This window comes from Amblyomma mixtum, chromosome 3, assembly GCF_055824585.1.
Source record: "Amblyomma mixtum isolate Tamu chromosome 3, ASM5582458v1, whole genome shotgun sequence".
In the NCBI taxonomy this organism is placed as follows: domain Eukaryota; kingdom Metazoa; phylum Arthropoda; class Arachnida; order Ixodida; family Ixodidae; genus Amblyomma; species Amblyomma mixtum.
Genome location: NC_143014.1, coordinates 245734756 through 245754105, shown reverse-complemented (window position 1 = coordinate 245754105; position 19350 = coordinate 245734756). Strand labels below are relative to the sequence as shown.

The following is a 19350-nucleotide window of genomic DNA, read 5'->3' as shown; positions in this document are numbered from 1 at the left end:
AATGGGCTGACATATCAGAGACTGCTGGTTAGGTGTCAATGGACCCGAAGCCAATTTGCAATCCTTTTTAACTTGAGAAGCAACAACTGCACAGAATCAAGGTCAACACCCTTGCAACTGCCATGAACATGTGCATGTGCCTTTAGCAGCACTGCATCTACTGTTTTCATATTTCTTCCCTGTATAAATTAACTTGACAGAACTCTTGACCATTAAACTTGACAGAACTCTTCACCATTACTGAGACCAGTCATGCAGAAGGCATCAATTGAACACTCTTAAAGGGGTCATGATAAGGTCTACCAACAAGTCATGCTTTTACATTGCACCTACTAGCCATGACATTATTATGCATACTTAAAAAAGAAGCAGGGCCCTACGTACAAGGTTGCACATGGAGTGATCTGCAGGCAAACTGATGTTGACTTTATTCTCGGTGCACAAGGGCTTGATATTAGAACAACACATGCCTAGAGGAGGCAGTGCGTCAAAATGTGCCAAGCCAGAGTGATGTCATAAACTGACAGCACCGTCATCTGCTGTAAAACTGCTGTGCACACGGTCAGTGAGGTGAGATGCTGCTCGCTTCTTGTGCAGTGGCTTCTTGTTCCATCTAAAAACTGTTTCTCGTCATTGTACTCTCTGTTGCACTCTCGCATGTCCGTGCAATCCTGAGGTCCACCAGAAGGTGCTCAATTACTGGAGAGCATAGCCAAGAGCAGTGCAATAGGAAACAATTCTTCAGTGCCACTGAAAAGCCACTGCACAACAGATGAGTTACAGCTCGTACTTTCTGAAATGAGGATGAGATGGTGAGTTCTTCTCCATCTCAAAAGAATAAGGAGAGACAACAATGACTACTGCATGCCAGGCAATGCCATCAGGGAGGCCAAATTCACTTACAAGGTTCAGGTTAGGATTCAGGTTAGGATTCAATGAACTGTTAGAACAGTTCACTGAAACAGTTCAAAGCACTGTTAGAACCCAAATCTGAATCCTTCACATTTGGTGTCCCTTGCCCCGACATAAAACACAAAACGGTGCTTGAAACCGGGCTGCAGCTTCCTCAGTCCTGTCACGATGCTCAGAACCAAAGAGGGCAGCCACTCCCCGGCTCAAAACAAATGCCAGTGCTTGTATGCCGCGAACACGACACACATAGTACCGGTCCACAGAAAGCACCTCCAGGTTTAGCTCTCACTGAGCTGTCAGGAAGAGGTGCTAGAAAAATAGGCACAATTTTGATCAGGTGGGCTGTACACGCCATTACCATTCATTCAACACCAGTACCATTACATCTATTTTGTAAGAGCTATGTAATTTTTTAAGGAAACAGGCACACAGAAAAATGGCAAGGTTTTTCAGGCCACTGGCATGCACCTGTCATGCATCAGTAGCCGGAGACAAAGCAGGCGCAGTTTCATCACATGCAGATGAAAAGAAAAAGTTCATTGAAAGAAATATTCCAAATAGTAACTGCGTGGGTGCAAAACTAGAGGGCGCAATCTTTCACCCATACAATGAGACTGCTGATGCATACAGCTGCAGACATGAGAATGTGAACAGAGTTGAAAAGAACACCAAGGTCAAAGTGAAGTATGCCTATATCGACTGATTACTATGTTCTAATAACAAAAACAGCAACTCTGACAGAATAGAGCTTTCATTAGTTGGAAATGGCAAAGAAACTAAATACAGCTGTCACTGCCACAGGCCATTTCCACCAGCCAACTGCAATGATATCGATCCTTCTTTTTTATATCTTCTTCAGGCACTGTGTCCCATATGCAAACGTGACCGCAACGCTATCAAATCTTGCCTATACAAGCAAAAATTTCCACAAACACGGAGGATGTAATTAAATGTGCTTAGATCATTTGCGTAGAGAGATACCACGACTTGTATACGAAACAAATGTCGGAATTCATTTATTTTGTTAATGGATGCCTCTGGTTACAGTAGCCCTGCGGCTTTTCTGGCGAGTGGCAATTTTAGTTTGCTGGTTTTGAAAGCATAATAGCTATAACATGCCTAAAATGCATCAATTTGTTTACATAATCACAGCTGGGTTTACTTCTAATCTATGTGAAAGCAAGAAAGCATGGAGTGGTGCCACAGCACATTCACAAAACCAACAAGGTTGCACATGGAGTGATCTGCAGGCAAACTGATGTTGACTTTATTCTCGGTACACAAGGGCTTGATATTAGAACAACACATGCCTATAGGAGGCAGTGCGTCAAAATGTGTAAAGCGTAATGAGGTCCCACAACAACAAAGGTTACTCAGGAATGCATGAACGATGCTAACCGATTTGAAATAATAATTTTTCCTCACAATATATAGGCACTTGGTAAGAACAAGCAAAAAAAAACTTAAAAGAGGGCTGTGTTGAGTACTAGCAATGTAATTATTTTAGTACCTTGATTAAACCTTCTGTAAAAGAAATTTAAAAATCCAGCTCCAGCTTACCACTGAATGCACCTCATATCTTTTTTTTTATTATTTGAGCTGTTTGCCATTAGGCATAATGAAAAAAGAAAGGAAGTTATAAAAAGGAGTGCAAACAAGCCTCGCTTAAAAAGCGGCAAAAGTTAGCGATAAAGCGGTTATCTTGAGTCCACTTGCGATAGTCGTCTGCAACATCCCATCGCAGGCCAACCTTTCTTAGGAAGTGTCGTCTCACGGAAGCTGTAGCCGGGCAAGTCCACAGCAAGTGTTTTTCGTCACACTGGTCGGGCGCATCTGCGTGCACAAAGGAAGCGAAAGTGTCAGAAGTGCTCCTGGAAATGAAGGTTAGGTACGCAATACTGCCGAGAAGAAGCAGAGGTATGTAAAAATGATGACATGTATAGAGACTAGAATCGAGTGGCTATCAGACAAGCAACATAAAACAAAAACGACAAGAACAACTCTGCAAAAGTCATGCAAGCTGTCCAGCTTCATTGCTGCCTGCTGGCAGTACACTGCATTGGTAGATCTGCAACACTGCTTTGAGAACAACATGAACCACCCTAGGCTATACATAGCTTGGACATGACGTCACGTTATTGAGATCGCTGCTACGACAGCCATGTTTACGAACCACTTGGCTGCCACGCATGCTTCAAGACGCAGATAAACATATGCGTTTTGTGCTGTAACCAGCTCCTTTGCTCTCTGTGCGTGGAATGCCTTCTCTTCTGAATGCACAGTCCTTTCACAAGGGCTAAAAATGGCAACTGATCGCTTCAGTGCACGTTCAATGTGAGGAAAAGGTTCGACAGTGCAAGAAAACTGGCCCCTCATGACTGGAAGCAGAGAAGAGTGCAGGTGTTAGCCTGTTTGCAAACATTAAATACACAAAGTCAGCAACTTTGCGACTGTCGATTGAAAGTACACAAATCACCGTAATCGCACAATTCCTATGTTAGTGCGCAGGTGAGAGCTTGTCAGCAATGCAAGCTCAAGGAAGGCGAAGTTCTACTTTAGAGGTCAGTGGAAAACTTTTACTTTTAGGCTCTTTGAGCTGGGTTAACTCATCTCGAGGCAATAATGTTGCACTGCCAGTAAATGTTAGTTCCTTTTTTGCTGCAAAAAAAAGACAGTTCACAAAAACATGTATTTCTGCTGTCAGCTGTGGGCGGGATGAAAAAAGATCAGCGCATGGCTAGGGTGCCTCGATATTGTTGCGGGAAAGACTATAATTACAGTTATTTACACAAGCGAAGGGAACAGCTCCGAGCGGCGCCAAGCGCACAGCCAGAACTTCGTTGTTGTCATCATCTCCTTCCACTTGTTCAATCACTCATTGTCATCGTCTACCTGCTTCAATATGGAACGATGCATCAAGGCACCCTACGCACGGCTTAATCGGCGTCCCTGCTATGTTGGCCTTTGCATGCTGTTTTTGCATGGGCCTCAGCTTGCCTCTTCTCACTGTGTATTGTCTCACTGTGTGCTGGCATTGTGCGAAATCTTCATGCTTGGCACCAAGCATGAAGCGATGAGGCCCAGTCAAGCTTTGTCTCCTCGAGCTACTTGGGTGGTGTAGTGCCGGCGCCCACATTTCGCTGGCGGGCCTGTCTAAACCAGCGCTGCGCGCCCGCCGGCGCTCAAAGCAGGCCCAGACTCTCGGACATGTCGCGACGTGCAGCGTGACTCATCCCGCTACACCGGCGCCGACACGGACCCTTCCTCCTTCCCTCCTCTCCGTCAGTGTGGGCTCCTCCGGCGCGTCGCCGGCCGGCGCCTCTCGACCATTGGTCTAATTTGAACGGTGGCCAGTGCTGTGACCTGATTGGAGGATTTGAACTGCTGGCTGCCGCAACCGTCAGCGGGTGGCTATAAAAATGGAGCCGCGCTGAGCCCGAGCAGCAGACGGGCAGCAGAAGAGCCATCACGCCGGAGCTACGCTCGCCGCCGGGGCCGCTCCTCTTCTTTGTGCTAGCCCGTGGTGCTCTTTACCCTTGTATCATGTAAAAGCCCTTGTACATACTGTACATAAAAGTCATTTTACTCACCGTCGCCTCGACCGTTTCCTGGCTCGGACTCCCAGTCTCAACAGTGGTCATCATTTCAACAAAAAACATCCGGTTAACCACTGGTGCTTTCCTTGCTTCACCATTGTCACATACTCGGCAGTTGAAATTGCGAATTTACCTGTTATGAAGAATGCACCCCATACTTGATGGTAGCTGTTCTTGTGGTCATAGTTGGCACGTTAAATGTGCACCACATGCAACCTCTATCACTCTGTTCAGTGCGCCTTCGTTCACTCACACAGCGAGAATATTTCTGTTCGTCGGGTGTTTCCTACCGCAGCTACTGCTGTGCTTGGACTGCCGAAATATAGCATGCCACCGTGCTGAAATGATGTGGAATGCATACTGCAGGAGCTAGTGGTTCATCAACATGGTGGAAGCATATCCTAGGATTCCTTTCACTGACATCAGTGCAAGCTATGAATAAGTAGTACAGGACAAAATGTAAAACACGCTTACGTCAACATTGAGAATTGTGGCACCTAGCCTGGAAAGGTGCCGTACCAGAAGCCTGTTCAGGTGAAGGCGGTCAGCCTCCTCCTCATGCCTCAGTTCATCCCCTCGGGGCACTATCTTGTAGGCGAAAATGTGGCTTGCGTGCTGCTTCACTTCTGCCAAAATCTCCTGCAGAGAAAATATTGGATCATGAGCAATGAACAACAATGCTTTGTTTTTGCAAGACCATTTTTACATCGGGAATGTAGAAGAATGCAAAGTGCAAGCACGTGTTTTCCACATCTGCCTCTTGAGCACTTTCAGACTGACAGCTCCCAGCTTTATTTGAAAGTTCTATACAGAGCGAGACCTACAGTTTTAAAGACAAGTACGACACCAAGCTGCACTTCCACAGCATTGCGAAAGCAAGCTCCCGCATTGTGGGTCACCAAACAACACAAGCATACGTGAAAAATGAACTGCTCCAGAAGGAAAAAGGATAGCCCTATCTGCACACTGTAGCAACTAGTAAACCAAGTACAATCGCGGACATAATGTGTACTTTGCTTTAAGGAATTTTATCCCCTGTCGTCGATTTTGAACAGCAAAGCAGCATGCCCCTAAACACAAAACAGATCCCACGCACTACCTAGTGCTTCACTTCCAGACAACAAAACGCGGCGTACCAAGACGAACATCAGTAACAGTGGCTTACCTCAAGGCGTGCAACGATCGTTGACACTGTATTGCTGTTTCGAACGTACAAATCGTTTCCGCCGACGTAAGCACCAATGAAATCTAATTGAGGCCGAAGGCGAAGTCCCCGGACAAGACCCGGCAGCGTCTCCGTCGTGGCTCCACCGAAGCTAAAGGTGACGGCGTTTACCGTGCTCTGCAGCGGGATTCGGACTCGCTCCAGAAACTTCACCTGGCTGTCGCCAATGGCAACACCGCGCACGCTGCCCGACATGTTGATCTTCCCGCTGTGCTGACGACAAAGGCAAAAGTGCCAAAAGAAAAATCTCTGCCTCTCCCGTAACCGAGAGTAGAGTAAGCATGAAATGTTTACGGGCATAACACATTGCTTGTAGACGGTACTAGTCAAAATCTTGAAATGGGTCTAGTGTTCGTTGTCGGCAGGGCAGGGCGAGCAGTCTTCTTCTGTGGCGTATCACTCGCAAAGCGATCGCTTTCCGCAAGACGCTTCCTACCTCTCGTTTTATCAGGCTCCATTGCTCGGCTTAAGCAGCTGTGACGGTGGCGGCATTGACATGCAGGATACAGAAGCGTACGCAGACACGACGAAACGCAGGCCTGACAAGAATGTATATGCAGCGCGTTCGAATACTCCACGAGCGTGTATATATCTGCCTGCCAGAGTGGGAAATGGCATGAGCTGAAGGCCCAACGGCCGGTCTTTTACATGCGCGAGTGTAGGACCGTAGCGCCATTCTTGGGGAGGGCGCGAAAGCAGTTTTCCGCCGAAAGCCCTTATCGCCCTGGAGCTCCCCTCTTTCTCTAAGCGGCCTTCTCTCAAAGCCCCTAACAGATCAAGTATGACAACGAAGTGTATCGTGGTATGTATGTGCTTTTTGCACGCGTTATTAGAAATCGGAAATTATAAATCCGTGCATTATCAAATGCGCAGCTCGAGTGATATCTTGATGAACATTGAGAAGACACTGGCAGCAGTTATTTTTTGTGACTCGTTTGGAGAGCAACCGGTGCTTGTATGCTGGTCCCGTAGGAGGGCCTAGAGAGTCTCGTTAAATCTCGTACAGTGCCCGGATGTTGGCTCTCGGCGTGACGTCACCGCACTGCCGACAACGGGAGCTAAAAGCATTTCATGCTTAAAAATCCTGGTGACAGGTTAGACCTAACTAGGGACATCTTCGTCTTCTTTTAGGTACTTTCAAAACACATGGAGTTCAATGCAATTAGGGAAACCTAGGGACAACCTCACATTCTTCTTGCCGGCGGATTTTAGTCTCGTGCTCCGTCCGTACGTCCATCCATCTGCAGTGCCCCCCTGCGAAGCTGCGGTCCCCTATTAGTCTCGTGTATGGCAGAGAGGCTGCTCTCGTTACGTTGATGCAAGGAAAATGGCAACCTTCCTACCAGACAGCACTTAACGACCACGGCACTGATAGACCACCGGTCACGTGTATGCATGCTCCACCCCAGCGTACTACTCACATTACGAGCACTAGACCACGTGTCCTGCGTGCCACGCTTACGAGCTGTTAAAATATTGCGCACTATAGCGTCGCATGGTACGAACACACTGGCGGTAAGCCGCTTGCCGCGAAACCTACCGCGGCGGCGTGATCTGCCGCGCAGCGAATGGGTCGAGGAGCCATTTTCGGCGGCTTGCCGCATGCCGCGAAGCGGGGAGACCAATGAGGGGCGCTCGGCTTTGTCACGTGGAGAGCGTCTGTGTCGCCACCTCTTGGCTCCTACTAAAGTTACATGCCAGTGCCGCGCGCGCTCCTGCAGAGGCATGGAGGGAGCTTTGCGCGGCGGCGCTTTCCCGCGTATCCCTTGCCGCCGGTGTGGCCGTCCCTTTCGCGGCGGGGGTGGCGCCGCCAGCGGCATGCCGCGCGTTTTTCCGCTAGTGTGTTCGTACCTTAGCACCGAGCTAGACACTCCAACTACAGGCATACAGTACAGTTGGTGCGCGGGTTGGCTTCGCCATACCTCTTGCAAGTTGTACACGAGGGATTGGTCAAGCACATGCAATAGGGGACCGCACCTTCGCAGGGGGGCGCTGCGGACGTCAGTGAAAAGCGCCCTCTCCGGCCGACTCCGCACTTTTGACCGGGAAAACTGCACGAGCGGCGCGCTTTCTCCTGAAAAAAAAAGGCAGTTCCGCACGTACTTCGCACGTGTTGGCCAGCCTGCAAATCTCTTTGTGCCGTCGCGAGCTTTCGTTTCATTTTGGCAAGAGGAGAAGTTGGCTTGTATCGACAGAATACCTGCTCCTGATTACAAAAACGCCACTCATGCTGACAACAAAGCTCTTGTAACGTAGAAAAGAGCAAGAACCAAAATACAGGTATCGCCGCCACAGGCCAAACTCGCAAGTACAAGCGTGATGACGTAATAGGACAAAACAGTGTTGCTAGAACCAATGGTTCTAGCAACACTAGACCACTAAAATCCACGAATCACTGAGGCGCAGCCAATGCCGTGGCCTCCGCGATCGCAGCTCGGCGTGCGCCGCCGCCGTAGGAGATCGCGGCGGCCACGCCAACGCATGCGCAAATCACGTCATGTTTCACGTCACTTAGTCCTGTGTCGTCACAGGAGAATCCCAAGTTTGAATCAGAGCGGCGGGAAAAACTTTTTCAACTTCGAAACCAAATTTCTTAGAAATAAATGCATCTTTCGCTACGGCCAAGTGGCAACAAAGCAATGACATGCCGAACTATCGGATTTTGCTATAAAAAAAATATTAATAGTGCTCTCCTCACTGTCCCTTTAAGGCGACACGCGAGGCAGAAGAGAAAAAATTGCTGAGGCTCAGCTTGGCTAAGCCTGGGGAATGCGAAGCATATTAGTGGCTAGGCTTGGTAATACATGGCTTTCCTTGGTTGAATACTTGGTCATTTTAATACAACCACTAGAAGCCTTCGTCGTGGGGGAAGACAACGGCATGGCTACAGCGGAACGCCGACTAACCTCGAGACGCGCGTTGGGTGAGCGCCTGGATTGCCACGGAAGCCGCGTCTGCCTGCCCGGTGGAGCGAGCGTTTCACCTACACCGAGTGTGAACGCGCGTTCGAAATGCGCGGGAATGTGTGACGGCTAGGGGTCCCACGGCGACGGCGCGAGGTGGAGGCCGGCTCTCTCATCCGATGTCACGTGGTGTGACGTCACTGTGTCACGTGGGGGTCCCACGGCGACGGGGTGAGTGGTAGCTCTAGCAATATGCTTCGCATAAAACGAAAACGCACGAAATGCGCCTACCAGCTGCTTGCTATATACGGCCAAGAGAAAAAATGCTCTAGTTTGGTCAATCGCTACAACGGAGATAAGCGGTTGGTATATTTATTTTAATGCCGATTACAGCGCACGCGCATCCCCAAAAACAATTTATTTGCAGAGCCATCGCTCATATGCAAACGCTCATTCATGTGCAAGCAAACATTTGGATTATTTTTATTTTTAGAAATTTTTACATGTAAAGCAACTTCGAAAATTGAGCCAGGCGTCACAAGTCGGAAGATTGAAGCGATCACTGACCTTACCTCACACGCGTCTGCATAACGCCGCAAGCTGTTGTTGTCAGCCTCCAAAATAAAAAAAAAATGACAAAAAAAATGTTTCGTTAGCGCGAGCTTTACTAAACACTGCATGCTTAGTGAATTACAGCAAAAACTGTTCAGAAATAATATTACGCGTGCAACATACCAAACGTGTTTAGCAACAGAAAAACTTCACCCTGCCCACAGCAGTTATCGAGGCCTGCCGTTTCTCGTTCTCATCCATTTCATACCCAACAATTCCGTACAAAAATATATTTGAACAGGAAAGGAACGCATTTTTTTCATATACTGGAAGATTTCACATAGCAATCTCCCATCGATAGGGTTGCGGCTTTTTTTTCGTACTAACGTTTTTCCTATCGTCAACTGCTCGATACGAGCGATGAAAATTTTTTAAGATTATGGGACCATTACCTTAAATATTTCCATTACTGTACGTTACAATTTTCCAATAATTTTTTTTCCCCCAAGAATATAGGCCGTCCAGGAAATCTGTAGATTTCCACGGGCAGTCCTTGGCCGTTGATGTTCAGAGAACTATTGTGGCTGGAATTCCGCGACGTTCTAAGAGCGGAGAAACTTGTGTAAGGGGCTGTCCCTGACACAAGTTTCTCCGCTCTTAGGACGTCGCGGAATTCCAGCCATGACTCACAGCGAGCAGCAACACCACTTTTGTGCGTCCGCGAGCAGCACGGCGCGAGCTCACAATTAAAGAGTGTGCCAGCGGCGCGAGCAGCACGCGCGTACCTGTCAGGCTGCTGCTCAATGCGGTCCGCCGGCGACGTGCCCGGACATAAACGCCAAAATGACCGGCAGGGGAGAAGTGGCGCTGGTGCAGTGGGAACAATCTTCAGGTGCGCTTCCCTATGGACGCTGCATTTCTACACGCGACCAGCAGTAACTAAAAGCACTATTTTCAAGATGCACAAACACATAGCCACATATCAGTCCTTTATTTGGAATTTGTGGCAGCTCAGCGAGTGGTGCCAACAGACACCTGCCAGACCCTGATCAGGTTGTCCGTGTAGCCAGCAAACAGAGTCTGGCCATCAGCCGACCATGCCATGGAGATGCACTGGGGCAGCTCTGCCTTGGCATTGGTTGTCATCACTTCAGGTCGCAGCTCATCCACCAGGCTCTTGCCTTCCAGATCCTGTGTGATTAACAAAAGCAGCATATGACATAAGCAGTCAGTTACTAAAACAGCACAGTGCAAGGTTTGACACTGAGGCAACAGATTGGACATGCACACGTCACATGGCCACATTAAGTTTAATGCTTTTGCGTGCAAGGTCAACGGTGCAACCCTCATATTTGCAGGACACAATGGTCAGCAGGGGCCTCCAGGAGGCTGTCAGTCAGTATCATAATCACAGGGCACACCTTAAGTCTTTTGGAATGTAACAAAAATCCAGCAGGTTGATAAACAACAGACTACAAGACTAACTTGGCTGCATAGTTAGGACAGCAGCCACAGGTTCGAGCCACCAATTATGAAGTCACAGATGCCAAAACCAACGTCAACCAGCTGACAAACTCACCCAGATACGGATCGCAGCACCAGTGGCCACACACAGCCAGTAGCGGTTGGGGCTGAAGCAGAGGTCATTAATGATGTCCTGGTGATCCAGCGTGTAGAGGCGCTTGCTCTCATTTAGGTCCCAGAGCATTGCCTGGCAATCCTACACATACCAGAAACGACTCTTTAGAGGAACACTGTGTACCACTCCAAAGCAAAGGTTCTGTTGACAGCACAGCCCTCATATTTGCAGGACACTATGGTCATCAAAAGCCTCCAAAAAGGCATTCAGTCAGTGTAATAATCATAGGGCTTGGATGTGCACAGCAGATAGAGCTCAGAATGAAACAGCGGCCATTCAACAATTGTCATACCTTAGATTCTGCTTCATGATGGAACCTTGATATATTGCTAGCTAAAAACCCAACAGCTTCTTTGAGACTCTTAGTCAGTGCTTCAACATACATATCATGGCAACGAATACAAATCTCGCACTTGAATGCTCTTCTTTAGTGTCACAGATCAATACCACATATTCAACAGCCTTGCCAGAAACGGGCGGTAGCCAATATGTATGATTATATCATCAGGCAATCCATATGCTGTTTCAGCTGCCTTTGTATTCAGCGCATACGCAAGCACACACATCAGTACAAAGGAAAAGGATCTCAAGCAGTTGTACCAAGGGCAATTTTCATGCTTTGTTGCAGGACTGAACCAGGCAAATATGGAAACAAAAAAAAAGGAGGCGGGGGGGGGGGGGGGGGGGGCACTATTACAGACAAACCTAAGTATCATCATACCTTCCCACCAGAGGCACACAGTGAGCCATCGGGTGACACAGTCACGGTGTTCAAGTAGCCCTTGTGGTCTTCATCATGTGCTTTCTTCAGCTTGCAGTTTGTCAGGTTCCACACCTTCACTTCAGAGTCCCAGCCACAAGAGACAATGATGGGGTTGCTGTTGTTGGGCGAGAAGCGCACACAAGACACCCAATCGCTGTGAGCATTCTCCTGCAAAAAAAGGCAAAAATGCATGAAAAGTTCAGCACGATGAACGAGTCGTCAACAAGTCATTCTCTATTATGCTTTGTCAATCCTTTCACATGCAGTCCACTGCTCAACCCAGCCTCACTGCTCTTGTCAAACACTCTGCCAGTCTAACCCAAAATTATTCAATAAGGCATCCTCTAAACCACTTCGTGCACTTCTAACCTCAACCAGGGCATGAGTGAATAACATGCAATAATTGAACTCTACAATGCAAAGTATGGCTTCTAGCAGCACTTTAAAAGACAGCCCACATCAAAACTTCCCCCATGTACTTCCAAACTGGTGCGGATACAGCCAGCTGTATGCATAGATAGAACAGAATTCTAAAGCGAATGAATCAAATCAGCTCATACACAAAAGCTTCGCGTTCAGCTCCACATAAGCATTATGAAGTGCATGGCAAGTGCAAGATCACCATAGCAACAAAAGAAACAGGACGGCACATGAGCACTTTGGCAAGCACTCATGTGCCATCCTCTTTGTTCCCACGGTTGCCGCTTTGCACAGATCACACAGTTCCAAGAAGACCAACAAGCCGAGCAAATGGCCACAGCTGTGGAAGTGTCAAGAAAGCAGTAAATTAAGCCCAGAAAAAGCTTCACATCAGCCGAAAGTAACCAATGCAGCCTCTCAATGCTAAACCTATCAGACATTAAATGCCACACCATCCACAGCACAGGAACACACAAGGAATACACCGAAGTGTTATATAAATAAAAGTGGATAGGCTATGAGAATTTTAAACACTCCAGCTGTAGTGTATTCAAATGCTATTCCACCAGAGTTACACCAGAAAAGCACAGGCCCACAACAACCACAATGTGAATACACCACCAAATAGCGGCATTGCAGCTTGCAGCACTATACTGCAGGTAGCCATGCTTGTAATGCATGTAGCAGGCGAACACTGGCACTGTCAGCCTGCTTTTTTTGCAAGTTGCATTTTCACTGCATGAAGCTGCAACGGTTAGATGTGCCATTTTTATTGCTGCTTAAGAAAGTGCACAGCCTAGAATTTGCCGCTGTTTGGGATCTTCTCAATCCAAATCCAAGGCTTGAACAGCAGTCCAAAACAGTGGTGCTTTTGCTGAAGCAGAGAGTAGCACGGTTGCAAGGAAAAACTACTTTTCAACTTCCTGCTGCATCTGCAGTCCACACTGCATAACAGGTGAATTAACAAAAACCACTTATTCATGCCTGTTAAGATCTGGTGGGGGCACACTGCACACCAGAGAAGCCTTGCTACCAGATCAGACAAAGCACGATGCCTGGTTGCCAATCCAGCTTGTGAATTTGGAGCACTGCGCTGTCACAGACCTAGACTGCATCGTCCAGGATGCGGTGAAAGGAAAGAGGGGGGGGGGGGGGGCAGGTCATCCAGGGAGCTTCTGCCTAATTAGCCACCACTCTACCAGGAAGTAAAGTGGATGTGCAAAGTGGTCACCCTACACGCAGTCAAGATGCAACTCATCCAAAAAGTATGCAGGCTGCCTCAAACCTAATATTTGTCCTACCATGTACAATCTCATGTACATAGCGCAGCTCAAGAATGAGGAGGAGGAGGACAACAAGGAGAAGCAACGGCAGGCAGGTTCCATAGAGATATCCATCTACCAGGTATGCAGCGCGCACTATGAATGCAGCAGCAATCCACCAAGTCACCACAGTCCGCGAGTGCAAAGTAACCATGCCACTCTTCTCTTTGAGCATCTTCCTACAGTTAAATTTTTGCAACTTCTTCAGCAAATTTCACAACCAGCTGGAGTGGCCATAAACAATGCAACAGTGTTTGTTTACAATTAATGCTGTTGTGCATACACAAGATGTGTTGTCCATACCTCAACCTGCCATATAAATGCAACTTGCAAAGGAAGCATGCAGACAATGCCACAGCTTGCCTGCCACATACACAAGCAATGCAGCCAGTCCGGGAGAAACCAATTCCAGGACCACTCCACAGTTTTGTAGCATAGACTAATAGAAATCAGTATGAAAATTATAGCCTTCAATCAATACACATCTCGAACAAATTTAGCCTTGTATCCACACTGATATGGCCGTTTCATTACCCATGCCAAATGCAAAAAAAAAAAAAAAAAACAACTAGGTACCGCATTTACTCGCATAATAGGCGCACCCCTAGTTTGGTCGCGAAAAATCAGATTTTTTTATTTCCGCGCACAACAGGCGCACCCCGAACTTGGCACTGTGATCAATACTGTATTTACACGATTGTAAGCAGACGCCCCCCCCCCCCCCCCCCCCCCCCCTTTCCCACAATCATTATTTTAACAAAGTTTTTGCTGAACTGACTACTAGTCCTCACTAGTGCTGCTGCCGTCACAGCTGCTGCGGAGCCACAGCACGTACGACATCACGCAGAACAGCTGCACACAGTTTTCAGGGATGCTCACTTAAAAAAGTCTGTTTGGAAAGCTTCATCTCCGGCCGGAAACGTTCCCGACTTAGGCCCATGAAAACCTCGGCGCTTGGAGTCGCTTACGAAAATTTAGGCACGCCGCACTTCTCGGCCACGTCGAATTTCCGACCTGCCGCAAGCTTGCCGTGTTCAAGAGCAAACTCCCAGCCGTGTAGCTATTAAGGTGCTTCGAGCTAAAACAGCAACGCTTGGCAGCAGAGCCACAACCATGATGAACTAACGCGCTACCGCAGATCCCAGCACTTGACAGCAACAAAAAAACTGGAGCTGGTGATGCTGATGGCGAAAGCTCGCAGCGGAGGAAAACGATGATGATAAGGAGCTTGGGCCCGGGCGCCCTTCGTGGGCGGCGTCTGGAAGCTCCTGTGCACGCGTGTGGCCTCCGCGATCAAGCGCTCGTTACGCGCAGCCAGAGCTGATCGCGGAGGCCTCGGCGCATGCATTTCGAAGGCTATTCCCACGTGAGTCGTGGAAAGTTTTGGTGCGGCCCTTACACGAATCTTTTTAAAAAAATATTTTCTTCGGGAAAATGAAGTGCGGCCCGTAACGAGTGCGTTTATGCGGTATGTTCAATTTTGCGAGTCGAAAAATTTCCGGAAATTTTACCCCGCGTAACAGGCGCACCCTGAACTTGGAGCTAGATTTTCTGGAAAAAAAAGTAGCCTATTATGCGAGTAAATACGGTAAATCACAGGTCTTGGGCTCAACAGACATCACAGTACAAAAAATTTGTATTATGTAAAGGCATGAAAGGAAGAAAAGGCACCAAATATTTCGCACACTGCAGAAACTAACAATCTTCAGCAAGCCAAAAGCTTCTAACACAGATGCAAAAATAATGCAGCAGAATCGTGCTTTTATATCAGCTGCATATGTGCATCAGTTTACGTGAACAAACAACTGCAAGTCAGCAGTAAGTGGTTCAAGGATCCCTTATTTATCCCTTAATTTCTTGTTGCCCCCATGACATTCCAGTAGAGCAACTGTTGGAAACAACCCGCCAGCAGCGGGTTGTTTCCGGAAATTTCCGGAAATTTTACCCCGCGTAACAGGCGCACCCTGAACTTGGAGCTAGATTTTCTGGAAAAAAAAGTAGCCTATTATGCGAGTAAATACGGTAAATCACAGGTCTTGGGCTCAACAGACATCACAGTACAAAAAATTTGTATTATGTAAAGGCATGAAAGGAAGAAAAGGCACCAAATATTTCGCACACTGCAGAAACTAACAATCTTCAGCAAGCCAAAAGCTTCTAACACAGATGCAAAAATAATGCAGCAGAATCGTGCTTTTATATCAGCTGCATATGTGCATCAGTTTACGTGAACAAACAACTGCAAGTCAGCAGTAAGTGGTTCAAGGATCCCTTATTTATCCCTTAATTTCTTGTTGCCCCCATGACATTCCAGTAGAGCAACTGTTGGAAACAACCCGCCAGCAGCGGGCACAGCTAACGAAAAGAACATAAGCAAGCATGCTCCAATGCCTAAAACAATTACCTTTCTGACCCAATTCTTGCAGTGTACGAAATTATCAGCAATTAAAAACTACTGCGAAAAGCCAATTATGATTAAGTGTAGGCATGAAGTGTGCAGCCAATAGTAACGGGAATTGCACCTGGCATTGGATAGGTGACAGACTAACACACTATACAGACCACAAGCAAGACTCTCAAGGGCTTGCACTGACATCATAGTGGCTCCCATGCTGCAGACCAAGGGCATGGCAAAAACCTGCACTTTACAAACCACCCCTAGCCCCGAACTGCGCTATGCAAGCTATGCTTGATGCACCATTAAGCCACCCATGACGTCACATGGAAGCACTTTTTTCCAATAGTACAACTACCACTACAGTCTCTATAGCAGCCATGACATTTTCTTCTAGCAGTGACAAAGAATGCTACCATGCTAACTGTGAAACTGCCTTAACAAATTAAGTTGGTCATGGACACATGAAATAACGATAAACACTGCCGACTACTCTCTGCAACCACATACCACCAGTCTAATGGCCCATGTTCTAACACAGCAGCCATTTTAAAACTATGTAACCACAAACAATGGTTAAAAAAGAAAAATGCACTGCTGTATGTCTGTTCACAATAAAAAGAATGACAAAGCTCAATTTTTGTTTCTCCAGTATGACCGAACAGAAGACTGGAGTCGATGCAAAACGAGCACAGACTGCCTCCTTTAACATAAAATTGAGACCATCAAACACAAATGGGTCAGACATTAATAGAGAATGTAGTGCCACTGCTCAATCATGGGCTCTTCCAACCCAAAATAAACACTGTTAACCTTATAACAAGGGCCATTTGCAACAGGATGAAGTGTGGCAGGTTTCTTGCTCAGTGCACTCGATGTACTGAAGTCACTTCTTTCGTAATTAGCAGTTTTCAAGCACACGAAACCATAACTGAAAAGAACAGTGCAAAATATGAGCACTATTCTTCACAGCTACATAAATCTAGTATACCACAAAACGCATCACGTACAATGGTGTACTTGCACTGTGCCAGCGTGTTCCACAGCTTGATGGTCTTGTCCCGAGAGCCTGAAACAATCTGGCGGTTGTCAGCAGAGAACGCCACACTCAGGACATCCTTGTGGTGGTCTTCAAAGCGGCGAGTTGTGCGTCCACTGCAAAGAATTCCATGCCTTTCAGAGGCGCCTAGCAGCAGCCGTAAAACAGCAAATGAACCTTTCATACTGCTCTCATTCAAATGCTGATATCACTGCCAGTCATCAGCTAATACATGCATAATCACAGAGCAGTGGACACACACATGCAATGTATACAGGGAAAGCCCACGAGAGGGCCGTAAGAAGTGTTTGGATGCACTTTGTCCCCATGCTCATTTCCAGGCGGTAGTAGTAGTATAAAACTTTATTCCGCAAAATGGGACGGGGTTGGGGTCTTGAGTGTGGTGTGCAGGTGGGTAACATCGCAAAAAAAGGGCCACTGCTGTCTCGACCATATGAACTTGGCACCATCAGCTATTCTAGCGACTATTTTACGTAGTCATGCAGTCACTGTACCAAACAAGGAGCGTGGCTGCTGCATGCTCCTGTGCATGAGACACCATTGAACAAATGGCATTTCTGTCGCTGTTCGAGTGTTCTCAAAGAACGCTTCAGGTAAAGTTGAGGACAGAACACTGATGACCATGCTTCCATGTTCAAAATTTTATCTCGTGTTTCATAACAGGAATAGAGGGGTTTGCTGCCTTTATCCACATCTGCACAAGCAGCATTTACTAGTGGAATATTAAACAATCATTCATCCTTGCTAAGTAACATGCTAGAAAAGTGACCACCGAAGCGTGATCCAATGACACTGTCCGCAACTGTACATGCAGCGTAGGCATCAACCCTCTCTGCCTGCAGCATTTCGTAGCACTTGCGAATACAGTTTCGAATGTGGCATGCGCTCTATACTGCACTCTGCCGTACATTGCAAGACCAGAAATAGGAGGTATTCAGATGACGTCACGGGCGCCATTTTCCAATGCCCAGCTTCAGCTGTGTAGGCCAGAGGTGGGGGAATAAGCCCAATTAGACACACACTATAGCCTTACTGGATCAACGCCAAAATGGCGACCACCATGGCTTGTCTCCTATAGTCTGATACAACTCGAACGCAGCAGCAACTGCCCCTCAAGGAGAGCTCTCCAGCCAATGGTGTCTACTGATTGTCATGCACCGCAGTTAATCCAATCACATGTGCCAGCCACCTGCAAAGTCGCAGTGGCAAGTGCAAGAGGACCAACTACAGTAGCAGGGATTAACCATGACGGCCAGCAGACTCAGTTAGCTGGAAGGCTAACGCATGCTCATGATTACACAAGTAAAGCTGCCAAAGCAAGCAACATCTCTAGAGTGCAAAACACAACTACACTGAAAACACACCGCTTTTAGTGTAGTTCTGCTCTGCACTTATTTAAATTTGAATGCCAACCAACTCGCCAGCTTTCTACCCCAGTACCTCAATATTAAGGCTAAGGAAAACATGCAAACACTGGTGTGAGAAAACGAAATTGCCCAAAAACAAATCGGGAGCAATACGGGGGTTCCAAGTCAACTCAGGCTCGCGCACTGCAGCGCCAGATGGCCCTCTAGTGTTATACCGAAGTATGCACCTCGTGTCCCGTGCCGGGCGCCATGGCAAGCGGCAGCGACGGCCCCGCTCGTCGCTCACTTGCTCTTGCGCGTGCTCACAAGGCATAAATGGCGGCGAATTCCTACTATTCCGCGCAGTCGAATCCCTCGGCGCAAAACGACTCAACATCGCACAATCACAGATGCGCGCTCGGGACGAGCATGAAGCCCTCCAACGACAGACGTTGTTACAGAACAGCCCGGAAACTGTGAACACCGTGACATGAAACGCTGAGGCACACTAGTCCACATTCCGAGGGTAAAACCTATGCACTTACACGATCAAATCCCACAGCCGCAGCGTCTTGTCCCACGAACACGACAAAGCATACTGGCCGTCCGACGACATCACGACATCGGTCACAAAGTGACCGTGTCCCTTGAGGCGCCTCTTCGGAATACCGTAGCTCGTCTCATCTTTGGTGAGCTCCCACAGAATAAGGGTCTTGTCTGCGAACACGTTGCAATCGTTACGCACTATCTCAGTTTTTGTTGTCTGCAACCAACAAGCAAATCGATCACAAATACATTACCGCGATCAATTTGAAGCAAACATGTTCTTATTGCTTTGCTTCAAAATTTTCAAAAAAAGTGGGGGGGGCTATTCCCTTAAAGGTTGCAACCATATCATGCAGCACAGGCACCTCAACAAATGGCATGGCGTCATACGTACCCCGCGACGCGGACAGGACCGTCTCAGGAAATTTCGGGTTCGTTGCAATTCGAGTTACCCATCCATTGTGACCCCTAAGGGCTCCCTTCAACTCCAACTGCTCAGACATTTTTAAAAAGTTGCTCCCGTACGGCGATGATGACAGATTTCAGAACCCCAGAAAGAAGTTCCTACTCCTCGGCTTCCACCACAGAGCCAGAAAGGACCGCACACCCGGAATCACGACTCAAATATAGCAAAATAAATTTATTATTTCACTATGCAAAAAAAATATTTT

At 47.5% G+C, this 19350-nt stretch overlaps 1 protein-coding gene across 1 annotated transcript; it reads right to left on the bottom strand.

Moving 5' to 3' along the window:
• Positions 1 to 10164: 10164 nt before the first annotated feature.
• Positions 10165 to 19272, bottom strand: LOC149354241 (small ribosomal subunit protein RACK1-like). The gene is made up of 6 exons (XM_089583213.1): positions 19074 to 19272; positions 18679 to 18850; positions 16738 to 16882; positions 11549 to 11758; positions 10768 to 10908; positions 10165 to 10379 (listed from the first exon to the last, which is right to left on the bottom strand). Exons 1-6 carry the CDS (start codon positions 19180 to 19182, stop codon positions 10200 to 10202), a joined length of 957 nt encoding a protein of 318 aa, XP_089439339.1. The 5' UTR covers positions 19183 to 19272; the 3' UTR covers positions 10165 to 10199.
• Between the last annotated feature and the right edge of the window lie 78 nt (positions 19273 to 19350).